Source organism: Lonchura striata, chromosome 7 (assembly GCF_050655825.1).
Source record: "Lonchura striata isolate lonStrDom1 chromosome 7, ASM5065582v1, whole genome shotgun sequence".
In the NCBI taxonomy this organism is placed as follows: Eukaryota; Metazoa; Chordata; class Aves; order Passeriformes; family Estrildidae; genus Lonchura; species Lonchura striata.
This window is the reverse complement of record NC_140709.1, coordinates 16,992,753-17,015,079: the sequence shown is the minus strand read 5'-3', so window position 1 is coordinate 17,015,079 and position 22,327 is coordinate 16,992,753. Positions and strand designations below refer to the sequence as shown.

The 22,327-nt window shown below is 40.3% G+C and overlaps 1 protein-coding gene across 4 annotated transcripts in view; it reads right to left on the bottom strand.

Moving 5' to 3' along the window:
* The window catches only part of SLC4A10 (solute carrier family 4 member 10), a 170,122-nt gene extending 148,485 nt beyond the window's left edge, over positions 1-21,637 (bottom strand). Inside the window, exon 1 of one of the 4 annotated variants that reach the window (XM_085584316.1) lies at positions 21,540-21,637. Coding sequence is in view for 1 of the 4 variants with exons in the window: in XM_085584312.1 (XP_085440438.1) it covers positions 1,520-1,567 (48 nt within the window). In the remaining 3 variants the exon portion in view is untranslated. Of the gene's footprint in view, positions 1-1,519; positions 1,678-21,539 lie in introns of those variants that run through there. The other 3 variants (XM_085584312.1, XM_085584314.1, XM_085584315.1) reach the window with 3 other exon arrangements.
* Positions 21,638-22,327: the final 690 nt, after the last annotated feature.

Sequence of the window (22,327 nt, the reverse complement as noted above, 5' to 3'; positions counted from 1 at the left end):
GAACAAAATTTAAAGCCAGACGGCTCAAGGCAATCCTGCACGTTGTGCTTTCTGAAAGCTGACTCCTCTGGCTCCCTGTGCAGTGGCCATCGCACAGAGACAACACACGTCCACAAAGTGAGACTAGCACACAGCCAGGTATGAGCAAGAGCAAAACTGCTACTGACTGCTGCATTAGTGTGAAACACTAAGGACTAAGCCTTCAGTGGAATCACTATCATGAACTACAGATGGAAACTTGGTTTACGCTTATTTGTCTCTCTACAGAAAGGAACTCGGCAGCCAGTCTGTCAGTGAAAGCAACAGGACCTTCTACTCCACTGCCAGAAACTGAGAGAGCAGCCAGTAATAGGAAGGAGGATTCATAAAAGGGATCCAGAAAGCAATAGGAAAAAACTGTCCCTGCCACAAGGAGAAAGAAGATGCCAGAGATAACCTCACACTGTGTAGCAACCTGCCACCTGATTGCAAAATGGACCACGTCAACAGATGATGGGAACAGACCCTATGAAAAACGGGCTTGCCACGAGCGCATCTCATCAACCTGCAGCAGCTGAGACTTGTCTCTTTCAAGCTTTGTCAACGTTGTGCAGCTCGCCGTGCTAACACACAGCCATTTCAGGAGCAGCAAAGCCTCTACAGACCTATGCAGCGTGTTGACAGGGATGTGTACGCTCAGTCAGACACTTGTGTACGTACATGAGAGACTTCTCCTTGCCCCAGACAGATTTCCTGTGCAAGGCAGGAACCACCATTCGCAAACAGAATCTCAGTATGAGATCGAGATAGACACCCACAGTTAAACCTTCTGTGTGTCTGCAACCCTGTGTTTGGGGGAGGCCTGGCAGGAAAATGGGTCCCTACAGATCTAACGACGTTAAAAGCCCCCCATCAACTGATCTCTTTCCTACTTGCACGGAAAAGGCTGCCCAGCCGCAGATGTGCAGCCACACGGCGCTCCGAGGACAACAATAACCCCCAGCTCACCAGCTGAGCACAAGGGACTGCGACACGGCAGCAGAGCCCGGGATCCGGCGGGAGGCAGACCCTGCAGATCGTGCCAGCCCGCAGCAGATCCCCCTGCGGGCTGCAAGCGGGGAGCCCGGGGACCGGCGGATACTGCGCGGGGGCTGCCCACAGGTGCCCCACCGCCAGGGAGCATGGGGGCAAGAGAGCCTGAGAAAGGAGACGTCGGAGGCGGGGGAACACGAAGAGAGGGGGTACCGAGAGGAAGGGGATGCCAGAGGCGGGGGCGCGGAGGGCAGGGTGCTTGCCCCGGAGGGACACGCGTACACACACGAACAAACACACACCGCTCCGTCCCCGAGCGTCCTGGCGCCGCCGCGGCATGGCCCGGCACCGGAGCCAGCCAACCTGTTTCCCCACGCACCGAGAAATCGGCTGCGGTGCCCAGCACGGGCGGGCGGGCGGGAAGGCGGCCCCCGCGCCCCCTCCCCGGCTGCCTCCCCGCGGGGCGCGTCGCAACCCCCCGGCCGGGGCCGCGCTGCGGCAGCCGTACCGTGGGCAGCAGCGGCTCCATCTGCGCCCCTTGGTCCTGAGTCTCCATGCGGCGGCGGCGGCGGGGCTGCGGCGGCGCCCCCTCCCCGCCGCCCGCGGACCGGGGCGCTCCCCGGGCGCTGCGGGAGCCGCTGGGCTGCGCCGGGCTCGGGGCTCGCTCCGCGCTCCCGGCTCCGCGCTCCCGCCGCGCTCCCGCCGCGGATCCGGCGGCGCGGAGGCAGGAAGCGCGCGCCAGTCACATGGCCGCGCGCTCCGCCGGCCCCGCGCGGGGGGGCAGGAGCGGAGCCACCTGCGGAGAGCGGGATGCGGAGAGCGGGATGCGGGATGCGGAGAGCGGGATGCAGGGTGAGGGATGCAGGGTGCGGGATACGGGGTGACGCCGCTCCCGCCAGAGCCACAGGGCCGGGACCGCCTCGCCCCTGCACACCGGCACCCGCGGGCGCTGCAGTGGGAGCGGAGGGACTGGGCCCCGCTAGCCGCCGGGTGAGAATACAGAAAACACCACACACGGCTCAAGTTGAGCGCTTTATGCCAAGCAGCAGCCGCAGGCTCCCCAGCACTGCTGCTTCAGTGCTTGGGGCAAGGTTTGATTTAGCCAGCACCAGAAGAGTACCAGAAAACAGTGACCCTTCACTTGGTCCTGCCCAACTTTGACCCTTAGTTATAAACAGCACCTTCAAAAGAGAGTTCTGTCCCTCTCCCCACTATGATAATCCCACCATCCCCTTCTACCTGCAAATCAAAAACATATCAGAATACCATATTTTTCAGTATAGGGTTGATCAGTCTTACCCTCTTTTCACCCAATTTCATCATTCAAGCCTGCTACATATTTGGCTTCTCCTTGTCTGTCTGGTTCTGCATCTCAGTGGTTCAGCTATACCAAAACCCCAACAAGCTATGCAAACAGTTGTCAAAGCCTAAATTTGCTGTACAAATGGGAATAAGAAGTTGAGTCCCCACAGTACTTGTACTACTAAGAACAAGTGCGACACTGCCTACCAAAACAACTGAGCTAGAATTTATATTTTTGTCACTTCCCAGTGTATCCTCCAAAAGAAACAAGCCCATCCAAACCTGTGTGCATAAAAATCAAAATGGAGAGAGATCTGATTATGAAAAATAAACTAGCAAGTAAACTTCTTTCTCCCTGTTAAATTAATTTCCGTGCCAAAGCAGCAGGCCATGCCCTACATTTTGGATATCCTTTGCAGTCTAAAAGTAGATCAATAAACAGCTTCACTAAATCTGATTAATTTCCTCTGCCATGGGACATGTTCTTGAAGTCTCCCAGAGATCTTCCAGGATGAATTATTTGTACATCAGCCAAAAAAGACACAGAGCTGGGTGAGCAGCATGAAGGAGAGGGGAGTCAAAGCTGATTCTTACAAAGAAGGGGACTATTTTTCTGAGTTACAACTGAGAACTTGCTCTTTAAAGGTCACACATACATTTAACACTGTAAAGAAAGACAGTCAACAGATATGGTCCAGGTTCTGGGGTAAAGGTGAGATGTGTATTTTCATAACATGATTACAGATCTACAGTAATTAACACAGGAGGCCATTCAGGTCACTAGAGGTAAGGCTGTGTCAGCATTTGCTCAGTAACACCCTATTTGTAGGAGCTTATAATTAAGCTGTGAAAGTCATGATGAAGCTGGAAAAGAGTGTGTTTAAAAGCGATTTTCCTCCTTTAAAGAAAATAGATTTAATCTGAATATACCGCCTGTGAAATCAGGAAGACCAAAAGCTTTCCGTCTACAGGTAGTTATTTCAATGAATATTAGTATAAGTACCTTAGTCTTCTCTGCCTAAATATTTCAAGCTTGTGCAAGAGCATTTTTTCAGTAGGTACTGCAATTCTCCAAGCTCAATGGCATTTACATCTTTCACTCCATAAAATATTCCCTCAAAACACACTCATCCACATAGACACATCTAATAAATGCAAAGCCTAGAACCAACTCAGATGCTGTGCACAAGACACTGCTCCCCAGCACTTCACAGTGAAAAACAGGACCAAGACCACAAGCACCACGCTGAGGAGTTACAAGTGAGTTACTGAATGGACCATCAAAAGAGAGTTAGGATCAGCCATGTAATTGTTTTTGCAAAGGTTTTTTGTCAGAGAGCTTTACAGTCAGGAGTTCACCATTATGGAATAATATATGAAATATGGAAGAAGTCAGTTAAATAACAAACCTCTCCAAATCATTCTGTACTGTCTTGCTTCACATACATAAAACCACCACAGACTTCCATAGCTACAAAGCCACACTTTAATAGCCAGAGTCAAAGTGCAAGTCATTCTTTTGGCAGTTGTGACAAACGTGGTTCAGTACAAAGGTCCAAAATGTTGAATCCAGAACTCCAAAGCCGAGGGCTTTGCATATACAAAAGTGGCAGAACAGAAAGGACCTTGCTGAAAATTCTGTTTTTAATTGAACATAACTAAGCTATTTTTTGTAACATTATAGCAGTATATCACACCAAAAAGTGCATTAAGAGAAAGTAGTATTTATTCTCTAGCTGATTTATAATTGAATTTGAATTCTTTTTTCCCTTACTTCAAGTTGGCTTCTTTCACTATTGCATCTGATTGTAAGCCATTCTTCCACATACAGCAGTTTTGTTAGTATTACTCTATTACAGTAGTAATTTCATTTCTTTTCCCAAAAGAATAAGCTTTAAATTTGTGAAATGTTAAAATTGGGCAGGCTTAATTTCCAGTTTCAACTTTTAGTACACAACTAGGTTTTATTTTCAATCTTTTGTACATGAAGGTTAAAAAACGAGAGAGTTCTCAAATCATCAATAATTGGAGAAATTTCATCACAAAAGCAGGTGTGAAATCATGACATGCAGATACACTTAAGTTGTAAGATTAAGAATACTTAGGATGTGCTATAAAAAATAAATAACTTTGTGGCATATTTATATCAGACTGATTTTTTTTCTTTATCTATTTTTCTAGTGCATTGGATAAATGAAATAGTGAGTGTTTCTACACTTACTTTTACAGTGATAAAGCCCCTAAAGCTAACATCAATGGAAAAAAGGGGAAATATTGCTCTTGTTCAATAACATTCTGACTTTATGTCAGAAACTGACCTGATCCCTGCCTGGTGTCAGCTTTCATAAGAAATTTAAGACAACAAAAGTTGAATTTTACTCTTCTCCTTCCTCAGACTGCCTTTTGCCCCTTTAGCCTGCAGCAAGCCAATAACTCAGATGTTCTCTCAAGTCATGGTCAATGTGTTAAGCCCTATTGAACAGAGATTTTGTTCCTCAGAAGCTGTTCACAAGGGTATGTTTTGTATATAAGCTGAATTACATTCAAAAGGCTCAGAACATTCTCAAAGTACTTTGTAGGCATGTAGCATAGATTTTGGAGGCATCTACCCATCTATCTGGGCTTGACATTAGAATGGGTTGGGGTGTAAAAAATTCCCACTGTCTTGAGCATCACTGACATAGCCCTGTGTATAGAAAATAGACAAAGAGATGTGTGATAAGAAGCAGCAGCAATAATGAAGAGCTAGCAATCAGAGTTCATGCTCATGAGAGGTCTTGCAATATTCTCTTAGTAAGTCTTTGTAAAAAAATTCCATTTTCATGCCTAAAGAACACTTCCTTCCATCAGGAAGGTGGAGGAATCGCTTCCTCCACCTAAGTCCCAAGAAGGTATTCTGGTATAGTAAGTGATTCTATATATATGGGTGTATTTTTATATGAACATAAAAGCTATCACAGAGTCCTAGCATCACTTACTGGCCCAGTACCACACACATTTTTACTGTCATACCTTTCTGTCAGTTTTTGTTTTGTGATCAATATATAGCTATAATTTTTAAAAAATGCTTTATTTAAACCATTTCTCTGAATACAATTCCTCTTCTAGGAAGACATCCTGGGAGTATTGGCTCATCTCCCAGTTTAGCCATAAAATATGTCACTCTACCAGAATGGAGTGGGGTAGGAATTGCTGCTAAGCAAGAGTGAACTCCACAGAGCTGTTAGTTACAAACCTGAACATGAGAACTATTTACTTTAAAATGTCCCCACAGCAGAAATATGCTTGAAGCATAATTCATTCATTTACATATATGTCCAATAGTTTCAGCATGTTCTTAATTCCAAAAAGAACCTGCACTCTGTCAGACCTAATGTGGTTGCCAGTAGATTTTAGCAACATAGTGAACAATTTCACACAATATTCAGAATCAAAAAGGACTGGGGTTAGATCAGTTTGCCCTCTCTTGATTCCTGCCTAAGCTCGAGACTCAGATACACTGGTAAATAAAATGCATGCACAATACACATTAATTTGAATGCTCATACTGTGCATATTTATCATAAATGTATTTCTTTAATGAAGGGAAACCTTTTAAGAAATTGCTCATTATTTTCATCTTATTTCTTTTTCAAATAAAACAGCAAATTAATTCCTAAGCTTCTGGGGGAAACAAAATAACTATCAAGCAGTCAGAATCCTTTTCATTCTATTTTTGTCTTAGTGACCATAGAAGATGAAATAGTAATGGATGGACCTCTCAAACTCCATTTCATACTGCTAAAATAAAGATGTGAACTATCTTTACATATGAAGAGGAACATCCCATCGATATAACCTATTCCTAATACATTTTTTTTCTCTGTAATTAGAGGAACTATTCTGACAAAAAGGTAAAAAGGGGGAGGGGAAAAACATACATTCTGGCAGCAGTGTTTCCTCTCTCCATTCTTCCTCCCTAAGTGAAGATAAATAACCATCTGGATCATTGTACTGCCTTTGTGACAGGTGGTACTCAGTTATGTTTCTCATTTGATTGGAAAGTGGTAATGGCTCTTTAGCAGCTCTTTCTTTTGCTAATATACTCTGCTTGAAATAATTTACTCTAAGTTAATTCATTTGAAACATGATCCAAAAAGATTCAGTACTGATTGGGATGTAGTCTTCAATTGCAACATAATCTCTTTTTTTCTACTGGCATTCAAATTAGAAAGAACTACTCTAATAATTGTTTCACTAATATAACTTCTCATATTGTTCAGCCAAAAGAAGTAATGCCAATGAAATATGTCTGTGTCCACAGCCCAATCCTACAACTCCCATGACACAGGGAGACAATCTGTGTTGGTAAAGAGCACCAAATATTTGTTACTTTTTTACTTCTCCCCAGAATGGATCCTCTACCAAAGGTCATGAATTTTATGGTATTCTGACTCAAAGCTAGGCCTCTGACTTTTGCTATGAGGTCAATATTAGAGAATAATATTTTAAAATCTAAACTAAAATTAAGATGTGTTAGAGACTCTTAAAATAATACATGTAATTAATCATTATATTAGTTTGCTAATTATTAAGATAACCACTCTTTCTAGGCTTATTTTTCAAGTGAAAGAAATTCCTCAGACATATCATCCATTTAATCCTGCTTTGTAAATAAAATGTGTTGAATCAGGCCCTGATTAGTCACTGACCTAAATAATCCTTCAGAAAGATTAAGCTATCTTAATTTAAAACCTGCAAGGGGGGCATAAAATATTGTTTCTTGCTCAGTTACTCTAACAGCAAACTATAACTAAACATGTATCTTACAGATGTGAGACATTCATCTAGACTGAGCTTCAAGTGGTTGGATTTTGCTACAAGTTTTACTTAGAGGCAAAGAAGTCCTCTGGCATCAGGAATTGTTTCCTTATATAGGTAAGGGCTGTATTAATATTTCTCTTCTTTTAAGGTGCTTCTAATTCTCTGCTCCTAATCCTCTGCACTGCTGTCATGGCTCCTCTGAAGTTTCCAATTTGCATGGGAGCACCACAACATTACAAAGCCTGGCCTGATGGTGCAGCATTAGGAAGCCAGACCTCCGGGATTTGGGCTCGGGATCATCCCGTTTTCCACATCATGAAACATGAGTGTTCCCTTAAGCATTGTGCCACGAGGAGAGCTCCTAACTGGGGCATCTACAGGGTCAGATGATGGTTATTTGGAGAGATGGATGAGGCTGCCTGGTTTTGTTTGTTTGCAATATCTGAAATTTGCAAGTACATACTACAGTAAATGTTACAAAGTGCATATATGTAATTTTAGCTTTTAAATCCTAGTCATAGTCTTTGTCTTGCCTTAGACTGTGATCACTTCAGCAGAGAATTTTTCAGCCCTGTAACAGACCAGACTGTTCATGTGGCCTTACTGTGATTGAGCCAAAGGCAAAACCTCAGAAAGAAGCTTTTCTGTAGGTGTTCATTAAACTATAGAAATAACTATGTAAAATTCATGAACAGTAATATTTTACACATATACCTAAGACAGCAAAGCTCTCTGTGTTAGTCCCAGAAACACAAGCACTAAGCTGTGTCATGCTGTACCCATTTTTCTCATTACATCTTGAGTAAGATGCATTATACCAGTTGCTGGGATTTTCAGCTTTGTCTTGAATTGCAGACAACTGAAGAGATTGTTTGCAGCACTACTTTAGCTAAATCAATTGCTCCTGGCAGAAGAAGCACCCACCTCCTCCTCAGATTTTCTGAATACAAAGTTAATTCAAATCCCTTCAAACCTAAATAGAGAAAAAGGAGGGAGGAAAAAAACTGCATGGAAAATTATCCTTTAATTACAATTTTGAAAACAAAGCTACAGAAATTATAAATATTTCAATTAAAATCCCAGTCTAGACTGCATATAACCCTGAAGTTTCTCAGTAAATCAAAGCAGTGCTACAGGTAATTTATGGAGCTGACAATCTAGCTCCCTCTCTATCCATCACCTTTAACAGGAACCCAACCCTGGTATCATAGTTTGCTTAGCAGGTTAAGATTATTTTCTCCTCTTTTTGGACCATCTCTGAGATACCAAATAAAATTGAATTAATCATATTTACTATACTTTCTAATCAGGCATTCTTTAAGCAGCCTTTAAAGCAGCCTTTCTGCCATACACAAGATATTAAAAACAAATACTTTAGAATTACATCACATGTCAATTCTTCATTGTAAGCATGTTTTACTTTTCTCATAATTTGCAGTGTTGTACTAGATTTTCACAAAAACTAGATCCACATGTAGTGCATTACTAATAAAGATGACAGTGTTGGCTTTACAAACTCTTCTTTTGTTTCAAAATACCACCTTTGTCAGTTTTGCTGCTCAAACCCCCTACACAGAGGAGAAAACCTTTGCTGTGTTTATACTGACCTACTAATGAAATAGAATTACATGTCCTTCTTATTTTTCCACATGCTACATTTCCAGACAAAAAAATCTTACCTGAAATCCAGAATCCAGTATCTTGACTAGCTTGCCATTTCACAAGAGCAGCAGCTGGTATAAACTGGCAGAGCTCCAGTACAGTCAAATGGGGTTTATGAGATGAAAGTGCATTCCTTACTGAAGTAGCCAACTCAAATCAAAAGCAAGAATTTAAAAAGTAACTATTTGAAAATAATAGCTACAAAGAAGTAACTATTCTCTTTAAAGATAAATACTTTAAAGCCGAGCTTCTAAATTGCGTAAAAAGAACAAATCCATCCATGTTCCCCAGTAGGCAGGTAGCTGGGACACAGAAAGTGAAATCTTCATTGAATGACCAATCTCACGGAAGCCAGTGATATCAATTCCTTGGTTTTGTAAGAATTTCACCTCATTAAGAAGACACTTTTGGCCTAAAGAGTAGTGATCAGTGATTCAAAACCCAGCTGCAGACAGTTAGTGTGTAAGTGATGCTCATTTCCAGCCAGTCAGTTTTGGGATGGATCCTGTGCTAATGCTTTAAGTGCTTAACATCAATGACCTCCATGGTGGGACACAATGAGCCCTATGGAGAGTTCATGGCAAACTGGAGGGGTGGGCTGACAGAAACCTCATGAAGTTTAAGCAAGAAATGCAGTCATGTACCTGGGATGGGTCAGCTCTGTGGGGTGAATTAGCAAAATCACAGCCAGCAAGTGCAGGAATGGGATTATTCTCCTTGGCACTCAGAAAGCCACATCTGAAATAAAAATGCTCTGGCTTTGGGCCCCCAGTACACAGAGGAAGATCAACAAATTGTCTGTTCAAATTATATACTTACAGCATTGTCAGCCTAAATTTACAAAAAAAAATATATATTTTATATACAGAAAAAGGCATTTCTCATGTATAGTAACTCACATATCCCTAAGGTAAACATTTAAGATGATTCATGACCTAGGAGTACTTGTTCCTCTCCAAAGACTTGGAAAGGATTTCACACAAATTTCTCGGATACCTTTGGCCACATTTAAGTCATCTAACATTGTCAGAGTAACCCGCTCCAAGTTGTCTTGCATTACACATGAAAAAAGAGAGATTACTTACAAATAGCAGCATAATGTCTGAACTCCAATTGTTTATCCAATTTTGACCAAAGATAAACACACTAACCACAGGACTGAGCTCAAAACTTATGATAAGAATCTTTAAACTCAAGTATCCCTGTACTTTCTTCCTTGAGATGAAAAAATATAATAATGAAATTCCTATTATAAAGAGAAAACTGAGAAGTACTAACATGGCAATATTCAGGAATTTTTTTTTGTGATTTTAAACATATAGATAAAATGGTTTATATTAACTTTTACCAGAGCAGTATAGAACTCCTGTCTGAGTTCTGAGAAGCCTTATCTGCATGTCTATGGACTTCTAAGACAGTGAGTGTAGGGTTTCTGTATCTCATTTATTTATAGAGTGTTTAAAACCATTAATAGATTTTTTTTTAAGATAGATGCAATTTAGTACATGCATTGTCTTTACGTTTCTGCAAATACCCCATTATTTGTAACTGTCAGGACCCAGCTGCAAATCCACTCTATAGCCAATGCATTACACCCAGCAATGCTCTAATCTGAGGAATCAGTGCCTGTTCCTAAAAATCATGGCTGATGTGTTGACACGGATGAAATATTTTACCACCTGCCAGCAGGACCAGAAGCCACTAAAGCTTTCAGAATTCCTCTAATACTCCCACTGCACACATGAAAACACATTAAAGTGAAAGTGTGAGGCTATCAGGACCACCTGAAGCATCAAACATAAATATCACACTGAGACAACTGCACTGTTGCAAACATGCCTTAAGGCACTGCCACATAATTCAGCCTTGGCGTCAGGCTGCGTGTTGAGAAAACAGGGATGGGCTGATTAAAGCCTCCCCCAAAATTATGACATAAACTGTGCTTAACATCTCAGACGCTGTGGGACACTAGTGTCTAAACTGGATAAAAGAACAAAGATAGCTTCTCATCTCCTGTGGTTCCCAATCTGACATGTCCATACCAAAACAAGACCATGGTACAATTTTCCCCCCAGTGTCCTCATTCCCAAAAAGAGGCAACTGTCATGGGAAGCTGTAGTGCATCACAGGCAAGAGAAGAGAGACACCAAGAGTGCAGGTCTTGATCCCAGTAACCTCAAGAAGCACTTAGAGAGACTGGAAAGTGCATAGAAGTCAGAGTCTTCTCGGGAGAACAAATTGTCTTGCCCTACCCTAAGAATCAATGGTCATCAGGATAATCTTGCAGGTCTAAGCTGTAAGATAGTCACATTTCTAATTTCTGGCATCATACTGGGACCACTTTCATAAAACCTATAGTTTGCTTGTAGTTTGCTGCCTTTTGCTCAGCCTCATGAAAAGAGCACATGTTCAGCAGTAAACACTTTTGCCTACCACACTGAGAGGTGTTTTCTGTCCATACAGACTTATGTTTCTCAGACCAAGCTACAACTACACAACTTGAATCACACTCAGGGTTTGCAGGAGGTTAACATGTTTAGGGGAAGAGCACTCTTTTGCATGCCAGTGCTCCTAGCATTGGAGATAATTTATATTTTACTATATTCATTTCAGAATGTAATTTCAGAAAATGTAACTCTGTTTATATCACTGCAACACACTCAATCATATCTAGTCCACACCTAAATTACTAAAATGGCAGGGAAACTGCAGTAGCACCAAGCACACTGTAAACCATCCCTCTCTGGAGGAATTAGTCTAACTTCCATTGCCCTGATAGCTACCATGACAGCCTAACTGATGAGCAATTCCCTGTAAGATCTTCCATGATTATTTGTGTTTTGAGAACATTCAAAGGGAGCAAACATAATGAAGATCATACCAATGCATTTCCACATGATTCTGTAAGTCATCTTCAAAAACTTCAAAAAAATACTGAAAAGGGTTTTAGCAAATTCAGCATGGAATCTTTGGCATTTCCCCATGATGAGAAAAATTGTGTGACAATACATGATTAATATTTTATTCAATACTAAATTTGAATAACAAAATTTAAACATATTTACTACTAGATAAAAAGAAAAGTAGCTTGTATAACAAAGGTAAATCTAGGCCAAAATATCCTTGTGAGCAATTGTCACAAGTTCTGCCATTTCCTTTGTGCACAAACCCTCGGGTGAGTACATTTTCACCTTAGCCGATTGCTACTGTTTGTCCAAATCACAAGGCTACCATCAATCAGAAAAAAATATAATTTAATGCCTACAGGAAGTAAAAAACAATATAATGGAAGACATTTTTCTCTCCCTTGTGAGGTGCCTGTAATAAATTGCCCATTTTCCAGGCAGGACAATTCAGGAACATATCACCAAGCTGGCTTAAATATATGAAAACCTTGCACACTGTAGTAAACACTTGCTGGGGATATTAAATAGAAGGAAGGTAAGGAAGATTTTCCAGCTACTAATGAATTTGCTGTCAAAAAAGAAAGAAGCCACTATCCAAATTTTATCTGTAGAAGAAGCATTAAGAACTCCAACACAGAATGATATGGCTATCATCTCTGGTCATTTAACACAATCATGATGACTTCACAAGAGCAGCTTGTCTCAATTCACAAAATGTACTTTGCACAGCTTTTGGTAACTGTGCAAAGCCACAGACCTTAGAGCAAAGAGCTTTAGAGACATGTCAAAAGGCAATTCTGTATTTGTCTGAAAGTCCATATACTGGTGAATTATCTGAATCATGACATTCAGAACTACAAGAATAAGTTGGTTGTGTAACCATAGATGGAGGCCTGACAAGTTCAGAATACTTGACCAAAGGGTCTTTGCAGTAAATCTCATCTGACATTGCATACAGTCAAGATTATTTTAATAGCTATTAATTTTTATAGATATATGTGTGCATATATACAGCTTTTTCTTTCATTACTGCAAATTGCAGTAAAAACATACAACCTTTGCAGTTTATGAATACAAGACATCAGATTAACTGTTGCTCTTCCATGACATTATTATGGGAGGTTTCCAATGAAAACATATTGGTCACTGGTTGTGCTTGTGATATTTGCTAGCTGGTGGCCAGACACAGCAAAGGAGGTGTCAGTGTGCAGCAGGCTCATTCCATACTGCTGAACAGGTGCAGAATTCTGAAGTCTCACCTTCCCCATCTCTAACACAGAGCCAGTGAAAAAGCTAACACAAAACACAGAGCTGAAAGACCCTGCAGTAAGTTGAAGTTGGTTTACCCTTCCCTGATAAAAATCAACCCAAGACACAGTAACATTTTTTAATTACAAGCCCACCTCAAACTTAGACATTAAGTTAAGGGTTTTCATCTCAAATTTTATGTAGATAATTATGGAAACTGTTAACTTTTCCAGATGATGCCAGGCCTTATCCAGCTGACCCAGTTTCACTTAAATGGAAGAAGTTCTTAACTGCCTCAAAGTGGTGTGAAGAAGCAAGGCAGTGCAGCAGGGCGCAGATGAAAGGTGACAAAATAAAATGCATGCCACTAACCATCACTCCCTGCCCACTTAAAATCTTTCTGTAGCTAACAAGTGTCTGCCAGCCATGAAGAGAAATAAGGTACCATTCCAATTAGTAACACACAGTCTGATTAGTAACTAAATTAATAGGGCATGACACTTGTATATACAAATCAATAACTGAAGTTTGATCGAGTAAGAAAAACAGTAAGACACTGAAATGTGTCCTGTCCCCCTTCAGACAGGATTCAATGACAAAACCAATTCTATGTGATGCTCAGAAACTGATTTGGTGCACTAAGATAAGTTTGAATGGCTGCATTGTCATAGGGAAAGATGGAAAATAAGAAGACGGATAGAAACAATTTCTATAGTTAGTTTAATTTGCCTCATGTGTTTGCTGCATCGATGTCACATCTTGAAACAAGACCATCCCACTATGCCTAAAACTGATGGTTTTCCCCAGAGTGCCACTTTTAAGCACATACTACAACTACACCTCCAGAATTTCAGGTCAGAGCTGAGAATTTAGTCTTACCCTCAGCACAGTGATTGAGGGCCAAGTTCCAAATCTAGCCCTGACTTAAGCGCCAGTAAAAATTGTCAAACACAAAATGCAGCTAAGGTCAAGTCCCAGATGTTTTGTTCAAGTAAAACACAGATGATCTTGACCTCAAGAAAACTGAATGTATCATTCATGTCATGGAGTAGTCAAAAAAACAGGGTTTCTACAATAAAAGTAGGAGCTATTTATTTTTGAATGAAGATAAAAAGCCTTTGATCAAATAGTCCCTTTACAGCAGACAGAAGCTGAGTCTCAGATAACTTTAAATCATAAAAAATTTCCCCAGAACCATAGGATATTGCAAAATATGAATGGTTAATCACAAGTCATTTTTAAATAAAACATAATGGTTGTCCAACAGTACTTACAGTATTAGGCTTTTCTCCATGCTTTCTCTGAGCTATTTAATTTCACATTAACATAGGACTTCTAGAAGAATGATTTGTTTTTAATATACTGCACCTGTCTGAAGCTAAGAATTAAGATCAACAAATTTTAAAAAAAGTCAGAAGAATTCTTCAGCAGTTCTGGAATGATCCATTACCAAAGCTTAAGATAAGTTTCTCTTCAAAAGCAGCTTGAGAGGCAACACGTCTAAGATACATAGGATATGCCTGTTACAGGTTTGCGTGTACAAAACCTCCCTTCCCAGTCATGCAAAAATCAGTCTCAGTGTTACCTAGTCGTTTGCATCCTCCTGAGGGAAAGGCCTATTTTGGAGTGCCTTGTGCTGCCGGTGCCGTGGGCTTTAGTGCCACTCAGCGTTCAAATGACTCAACTGCAGGGAGCTGCTCGAGCAGCGCGCCCAGCAGCTTGGTACGGAGAGGAATGGAACTTCAGCGATTCGTAGAGAATAGCGGATTTTAGAAAAGAGGCTGATGTTCATCCTTCATTTGATCTCATCTTTAGCCTCAATGCTTCTGTTTAAAAGCCACAGTGTGATTTTCAGAGGAAATGGATATTCAGCCTCAGATGGCATGTCATAGCCATGAAAAGTAAAGAAATTTCCAGCAGAGAGGAGGGGAGAGTGAAAGAAGTTTGCAGGACGTAGGAGACAAGACAAAGTTGGAGGAAGCAAGAAGAGATATTCAGCAAACACATGCGAGCAGGAGAAGGAACAAGTGAACACAAAGAGAATGGGACAATGAAAAAACTATTAGGAGAAGTCAGGTAAACTATTATGGCCTTGTGGCTCACGTACGCAAAATCTCATCTTCGCCAAAATACATGTCTTTAATTTAATCTAAGAGATGGAAGCAATATCATATAGTATATTTCTTTATTCTTTCTCTTTCTCCTTCCTGATTCACATTAATTATTTTTGTTATTTTAGCATGCTTTTTTATTTTTTCTTATTTTAACCTAAAAACCCCCTGAGATAATACACCTTTGAAACACCTTACCAAAATAAGGGCTCTATCAATATCCTTTCTAAATGAAAAACAAACCAACAAATACCAGAGGAAAAAAGAGAATACACTACCAGTTCTATTAACAATAATTTCCATAAAAGCAAATGTCTTACAAGAAGTTTCTATAATATAAATAGAAGTTGCAATCGGACAAAAAATATTTTCTCCCAGGCCAATAAATATCCAGAAACTAAAATCATAAACATAAACAGAAACTAAAACGGAGTAGGAGTTCCTGCTTGTTTCAAAAGAAAAACATTATTTGTCCAAACAAAATAAGATGAGGCTAAGAAATGTCCTGAGACTCAAGCAAGCCAAGGTGACCATAAAATACCAGAAACATTTTGCACAGAGATGCTCAGATTGCCCGCAGTGGGACGCTGTCACACCCTGCCCTGCCAGCCTCACCTGACCTACAGAAACACTAATGCTGGCAAGTGGCAAGTCACCAAAGGGCTGCATTGTGAGGAATGTTATTTATAATACATGGAGGCACCATTATCATACACAACAGCTAGCATGCAGCATCACAATAAAGACAGTTCCTTTAGCAGATTAAACCCTCAAAAAAATTACCAATCTCAGAAACACGGAAGAGCACAAAGTCCCCCTCGGCTGGCCTGAGGACATCACATGTCTGCCAGAGGAGATGGGCTGCTGCAGTATGGCATCACAAAAGGGTGCTGAAGGAACACAAACTGTTTGAGGCTTGTATTCTCTTTTCTGCTTGAATTTATGTAAAATCTCTAATGAATAGGAGTTAATTAGCTACACTTAAGACTGATATACAACTACAGCCATAGGGAATAAACAGGTTCACCAGCTGCTGTATTACTTTAACTACACTGTAAATTGCTGCATGCTATTAACATGCTCTCCTGGCTTCAGTAAAGAAAATCTTATTGAAATCAGTAGCACACATTTCCTATTTCAGTGAGACATTGCAAAATTAAAATGATATGTAGTAAAAACAATATGTGTGAGCCACCTGCTTACTGTATGATAGAATAGATTGGCATAGAATGACAGCTGCTGCACAGCCAACATTTCAGATACTGTACTACCTTGCCAACTGGACTTAAATTCACACACGATTTCCTTGACTAGCACTGAATGAATTTTTGCTGCTATAAATATGCATTGGCAATTGTGATGAATCATCCTGGGTACTAAGGGTCATTGTTAATTCAAATACATCAAGAACCATATCCAGTACAAAAAGCCTCCAGAACAAATATTGATGAGTCTGGACTGTTTTGGTGACCTACACGTAAAGAACATGTCTTGACCTACAACAAAGGGTAATGAAGCCTGCAGGGCTTGCTGGATGTTCATAGCACAAAATGCTCAATGTTAAAACCAAAATACTAATCAATCATCACATGGCTCCTCACACTATCTTGGAGTCCATGAGAATTACCATAAGCAAGACCTTACAGCCTTATTTAGGCACCTAGAGCCACATTCAGAGAGCCTAAACTCCCTAATTTCTTACATTTATCCTAGGCTATGCTACATCTGCATTTTGTCTTTAGCAGACTCAAGACAGGTCTGAGCTCTGCCCCTGAGTTGGGTTGTCCAAATCCCTTTTCAGACTCATGTGGTTCTCAGCACTGCTCAGGAGTTTACTGAAAGGCAGGCTCCTTGATGTTGCTTCTAATTCTATTTATTTCAATTAGAGCCATGTGTCTAATTATGTTTGCAGATCCGTTTTTGCTGGTTTTATATTAAGGGGATGCCTAGAAACAATAAACATTTCTTTTAATCTAACTTTCTCTGCTGGCAGCTGATGTCTCAAGTCAGTGCTGACAGGAGCTCTAACAAGGAACCTTGCATTAGATTCCCCTGATAATAAAATCTTGTTTGCATATATAATAATAAATACTCTGAGTTGGAATAGGAAATAATTTTATAAGGATGAATATGATTTACAGTTCTACAACAAGTGATAATACAGTAGTGTTCATAAAAGGGCAGGTTTGGGGTAAAATCAGTAATCTATTTCAACCAATTCAAATGCCAATATCCCATCTGCTAAGTCTCTTTATTTTATATCAGTCTGCCATTTTCTCTTAGTGGTAGCATCAATAAACATTGTTGGTAATCATCTGCTTGTGCTCTAATGTGGCATATTCAGTTTCATTGAACAAAGCCAGGCTGAAGATCCCCGAAGGAAAACAAAAGTGAGTTGTTTAGTTATGACTCAGACCCATGTCTCTGATTTAAGAATGACTCAAGTTGCATAATCACCAAACCTGAACATAAATAGGTTTTATGATATACAAAGCTAAATGCTAATAACAGCCGCTTTGTTTATTCCAAATAATTTTTCAATTACATGAGGTTCTTTTCTTCATTTTGCCAAATGCAGTGGAACATTTCAAAAAAAGCCATTAATTTGTATTTTTAGTGTCTTATTATGTATAACAGGATTCCAGCTGAAGAATGCCACTTTGATTTACAAAAGCATTTGTTTCTCTTTCCCTGCTTTCAGATAGATTTGTTATCCACAGAGACAAAATGCTGGATACCTGAGCCTAGATTCAGGTTTCCCTTTGTTGGAATCTGTGTTGTTGATGATTCCGAGATTGCAAAACGTCTCTGTCTTTCTGCCCCATTGCCAAAGAAGAAGTCATAATTTGTCTGTACTGGTTTCAAGGTTGTTTATTCTGTTTATCTCTAACATGTTCTGCTGCCCTGCCACAGCTCTGTCCTGCAGGGCAGCGTGTGGGGCTCTGCCCTCAGTGGGATGTTACAAACATTAAATACCAGAAACTCCCTGTGCTGTATTTACAATAACGTGCCAATGTAACACGCCTCAGTGGGATGTTACAAACATTAAATACCAGAAACTACCTGTGCTGTATTTACAATAATGTGCCAATATCTGTCACCTACATTGAACAGTGTGTCCCCAGCCTGAACCAATAGAAAAATGCCAACACTACAGTGAAACATGGAGGGCATGAAGAAGGAGAAAAAGGACAAGGCACACCCAATTTCCTCCATCTCATCCCCTTTGAACCCCTAATCTAGAAACCTAAAATTTTACTTTTGCACCCGTGCCACACTTAATTATTACTTATATCAAACACTCAGAGCTGGTAATTAATCCTGTAAGATTGAAAACTCTTTTCCATGGACAGAGATCACAGACAGTGTCGCTCGGGGCTCTGTACGGGGGGTTCCTGACCCCCTGCCAGGGTCCCAGACCTTCCAGGGCAGCCAGAGGGAAGCCCTGGATTCCCACATCCCTTAACTGGCATTTGCCCTAAAATTCCCAAATACATCTATCATTCTCATAGTCTGCAGCCAGAGATAACCTAAAACGTGATTACAAAGGTGTTTTGTTTCTCTGGCACTGCAAAATTACAGTTTCAATACTGTAATTAATCATGGCCATTCAATAGGACTGATAATCAGTGGTGAAGGGAATTATAATAGGCCTTACTTACTCTGAGAAACCTGGAGATGATAAGCCCTGGCTTGCACAGTAACTTCAAAGTCTCACAGGTTTTAAGTTTCCATCAGGATGTTTGGGTTTCTAACAGGAGGAAGTCAACAACAAAATTGTGTCCTTCAGCCTTAAAAGGCTTATCAATAAGACAGAGAGGATCCAAATCTGCCCAGTTATGAGAGCAACCTGATACACATGTTAACATAAAGCCGAAATACCAGCCTGGAAAGGAATCTTCAGGAATCAGCTACCTTTCCTGACACTGTTTGCTTCTTCAATCAAACTTCCTCCATTTAAAAAGCCATTTCCAAAAAATCTGCATTCTGCGATATGAAAATGTTCCCTTAAAGATTATTGTCAGGACAAGCAGTTTTTCTCATGGCCCACCAGGCCCTCAATAGACCCGTGCTTCTGGAGGTCCACTACAGAGATGGAGGACACAGAGCTCAGCACCACTGAGGAGCAGAAGCTCCAGGGAGGCTGGAGCAGGCTGTAACCTGCCAGTTCTGCCATGAGGACAGGCCTTGTAAAAGATTCTCATGCCTGTCAGCTAATACCCTGTACCCTGCCCTGACATTGTAATGGAAAAGGCTGTGCTTTCTGAAGGCATCATCTTTGACATAAGACATAAAACCACACATGTTTGTCATTTCTATATTTAACATACCGATGTTGAGCTTGGGGAGGAAAGAATAGCTTCTGCTAACATAGATCAGAAATGTATTTTGAGAAGTGGCATGTAAAACCATATCCCCAGAAAAGATGTTTAGTTATTACTAAGAACTCTGATGTTAGCACTGCTCTCCCAAATTACTAGAAACCACTTTTCAAAGGAAAAATTGCAAAAGTACAAATATAGTACGTTTACAAATTATATTCTTGTACATTTGCACAGCCACCGATGAAAAAAATTCCATGACCTCAGCAAAGAACCACTGTTAAGGTATCAAAATCACCTAAAGAATCTATTACATTTATTCTTCAAATAATATTATTTACTGCAGTATATAGTGTGAATAACATTTGCATGTTAAACAAGCATCTTTTTGTCTAAGATGCTTAGACTTTTATGCACATATAAAAATTTTTTAAATGCCAACCATTGGAAAAAAAGACAAATTTTGTTCATACTATGTAATTAATTCTGTAGGTGGGGCTTGATCGCATACAACATAATAGACTATTTGGAGCACAGGCACTGGCAAGCCTGCTGCAGTCCCAGCTGGCCTCCTGCCTGGGCTATACATTTTTTGTGCAAAAAGTAAATCCTGTTTTAAAATGTTACTTGGGCCTGAGATTTACTATTCAGCAACGTCACCTACACCGATGTCCACAGACAGTGGCACAGCTGTAGGAACCGTGGCAGCAGGGAGAGCCAGCTCTGGCAGCAATCCCTGCCGCAGGGACCGCTGCCGCCCAGGGAGACTCCAGGAGCCACCAAAGGGAATGGCACTTCATGCCAGAAAAACAGCAGTAGCACATTCTCCCCATCCTCTCCCTGGTGAAATGAATAGACCATTAGAAGCCAAAAAAGAAATCTATGTTGAGATACTGCTAATGTTCTAACAAAGTGACACAAACAAGTTACACCTCTAACAACTCACCTTCTTCCTACTCTAGGTATTTATAGCAATCTCTAGAATTTGACTGATATACCACAGTATATTAATTGTGCTGATCCCCCCACCCCTTGCCTTCCCAAAAAAAAGCAGGATAAACAAGGGCCAAAGTGAAAATTTTAAAATAGAATTTCCTCGCCTCAGTTTATTTAAGTTAGATATTTAGGACTGAGCTTATCAAGCCAACTGGTGGGCATCCTGCACATGGCATAGCACCTAACACCAGCTTCCTGCATGTGCTGAATCATGGCAACTGATTTTACAGGAGCCAGTGGTACATTCATATACCACAGAGCAGAAAAAAGCTTTTTATTATGACAGTCTCTTAATTAGTAAGTTGTTAATAAACCGAGTTTAAAACAACTAAACAATTGACTTATTAAATGACCTTAGAATAAAATGTGCTGTTACTATACTTGAGCTAGAACAGTGCAAGTAAATATCTCCAAAAGAAAAAGCAAAGTCTTCTATAACAGAAACCAATTTGATATGGAAATGGGTCAACAGTTGCTTAAGATGTAGCACAGTTTTGATTTGATCTGCTATATTTGGACTCTGTAAGAGGCGCTTCCAGTAACATCGGTATTGCTTATACATGAGACTTTTGCATAATCACTGTATGAAGCATTAGAATTCTTCAAACCGAGAATGATTTTCAAAATGATTATATATATCTATGTTAATAATGTGGATATGACAGTATTTGCTGAAGAAAAAGAACAACTGTTTTCTAAAACAATTAGGATTCATGATACATTGCTTGGCACACTATTGTTCAAAAGCCCACACAGTCCCTATCCAAAGGAAGCCCAGATGCTGCCATGGGCACCAAGTTATGCTTAGCACTTAGCTCAGAATACACACTGGTCAAACAAGTAGAAAAATATAAATAATTGGACATACATCTGTGTTACAAATTAAATCCTTTTTAATTTGTAGCAAGCTGTTTGGTATATTGCTGCTTTGCAGATATGATCACAATTTGAGTTGTACTTAAGGAAACAATCAGATTTAATTTTAATATTTTTCTTTCAAGGATATTGTATAATATTTTTTACTTCCACATATCTCAGCTGTTAACTTTCTAGTCCACCTTATAATTTCTATGGAGCCCCTGGTAAACTTGGTGTCACCGGATGAACTAATCTGATTTCACTCCTGAAAACAATGAAAGATCATTTCACCGTGCTTACCACTGTGTTAGGGAACCTACCCCAGCCAGCAAGGAATGTTCCTTCTTCTTTTCAAGCCTGGCCTCCACTCACACTTGCTACAGAGACAATTGGTTCTTCTTTGCCCTTGCATTCTGACCTTGGGAAGAAGAGCACACATATGTAATATCTTCCTTTAAGTGCACAGTAATAGTGAATACAAGCATGCACCTTCTGAACGTAAAGTGCAGGCATTAAATCAGCTATTGACTCCTGCAGAGTGATCAAAGGAATTTGACCTTGCCATAGATGAGGTCTTAGCAGCCCTCACAGCACTGAGCCACAATCAGCTGCTGGGCATGGGCAACCTTAAAAACCAAAAATTATAGTGACCACTTTCAATTTATCTGTATATGCTGTTTGACATTGAAAAAGAACACATTCAGAAAATATTATCATATGTCATAACATAAGCATATTATCTCAGCAGGGACATAAATGAGGTAGCCATAGTAAGCCAGAGGTTTGCTGAAATTAAAGGGAATTAAGAATGCTAGATCTTCACACAGACAACAAAATGAAACAAAAATCCACCAGGCTATTTGTGATTAATAATAGTGCCTCTAAAATCAACATGAATTATAATTACATGGGTGACTAACCTTTACAGAGTCCACATGAATGTCCATTGGATTCCCCTGTCCATTCTGCACCTTATATGCCAATAAAGATGATATTCTGAGAACAAAAGTCTCTACAATACATGTCTCCACCACTCTGCTGAAGCATATTTTAACCTAATAATTCCTATAGCATATTGCAATTTTTAGACTAACTGCTATTAATGAAA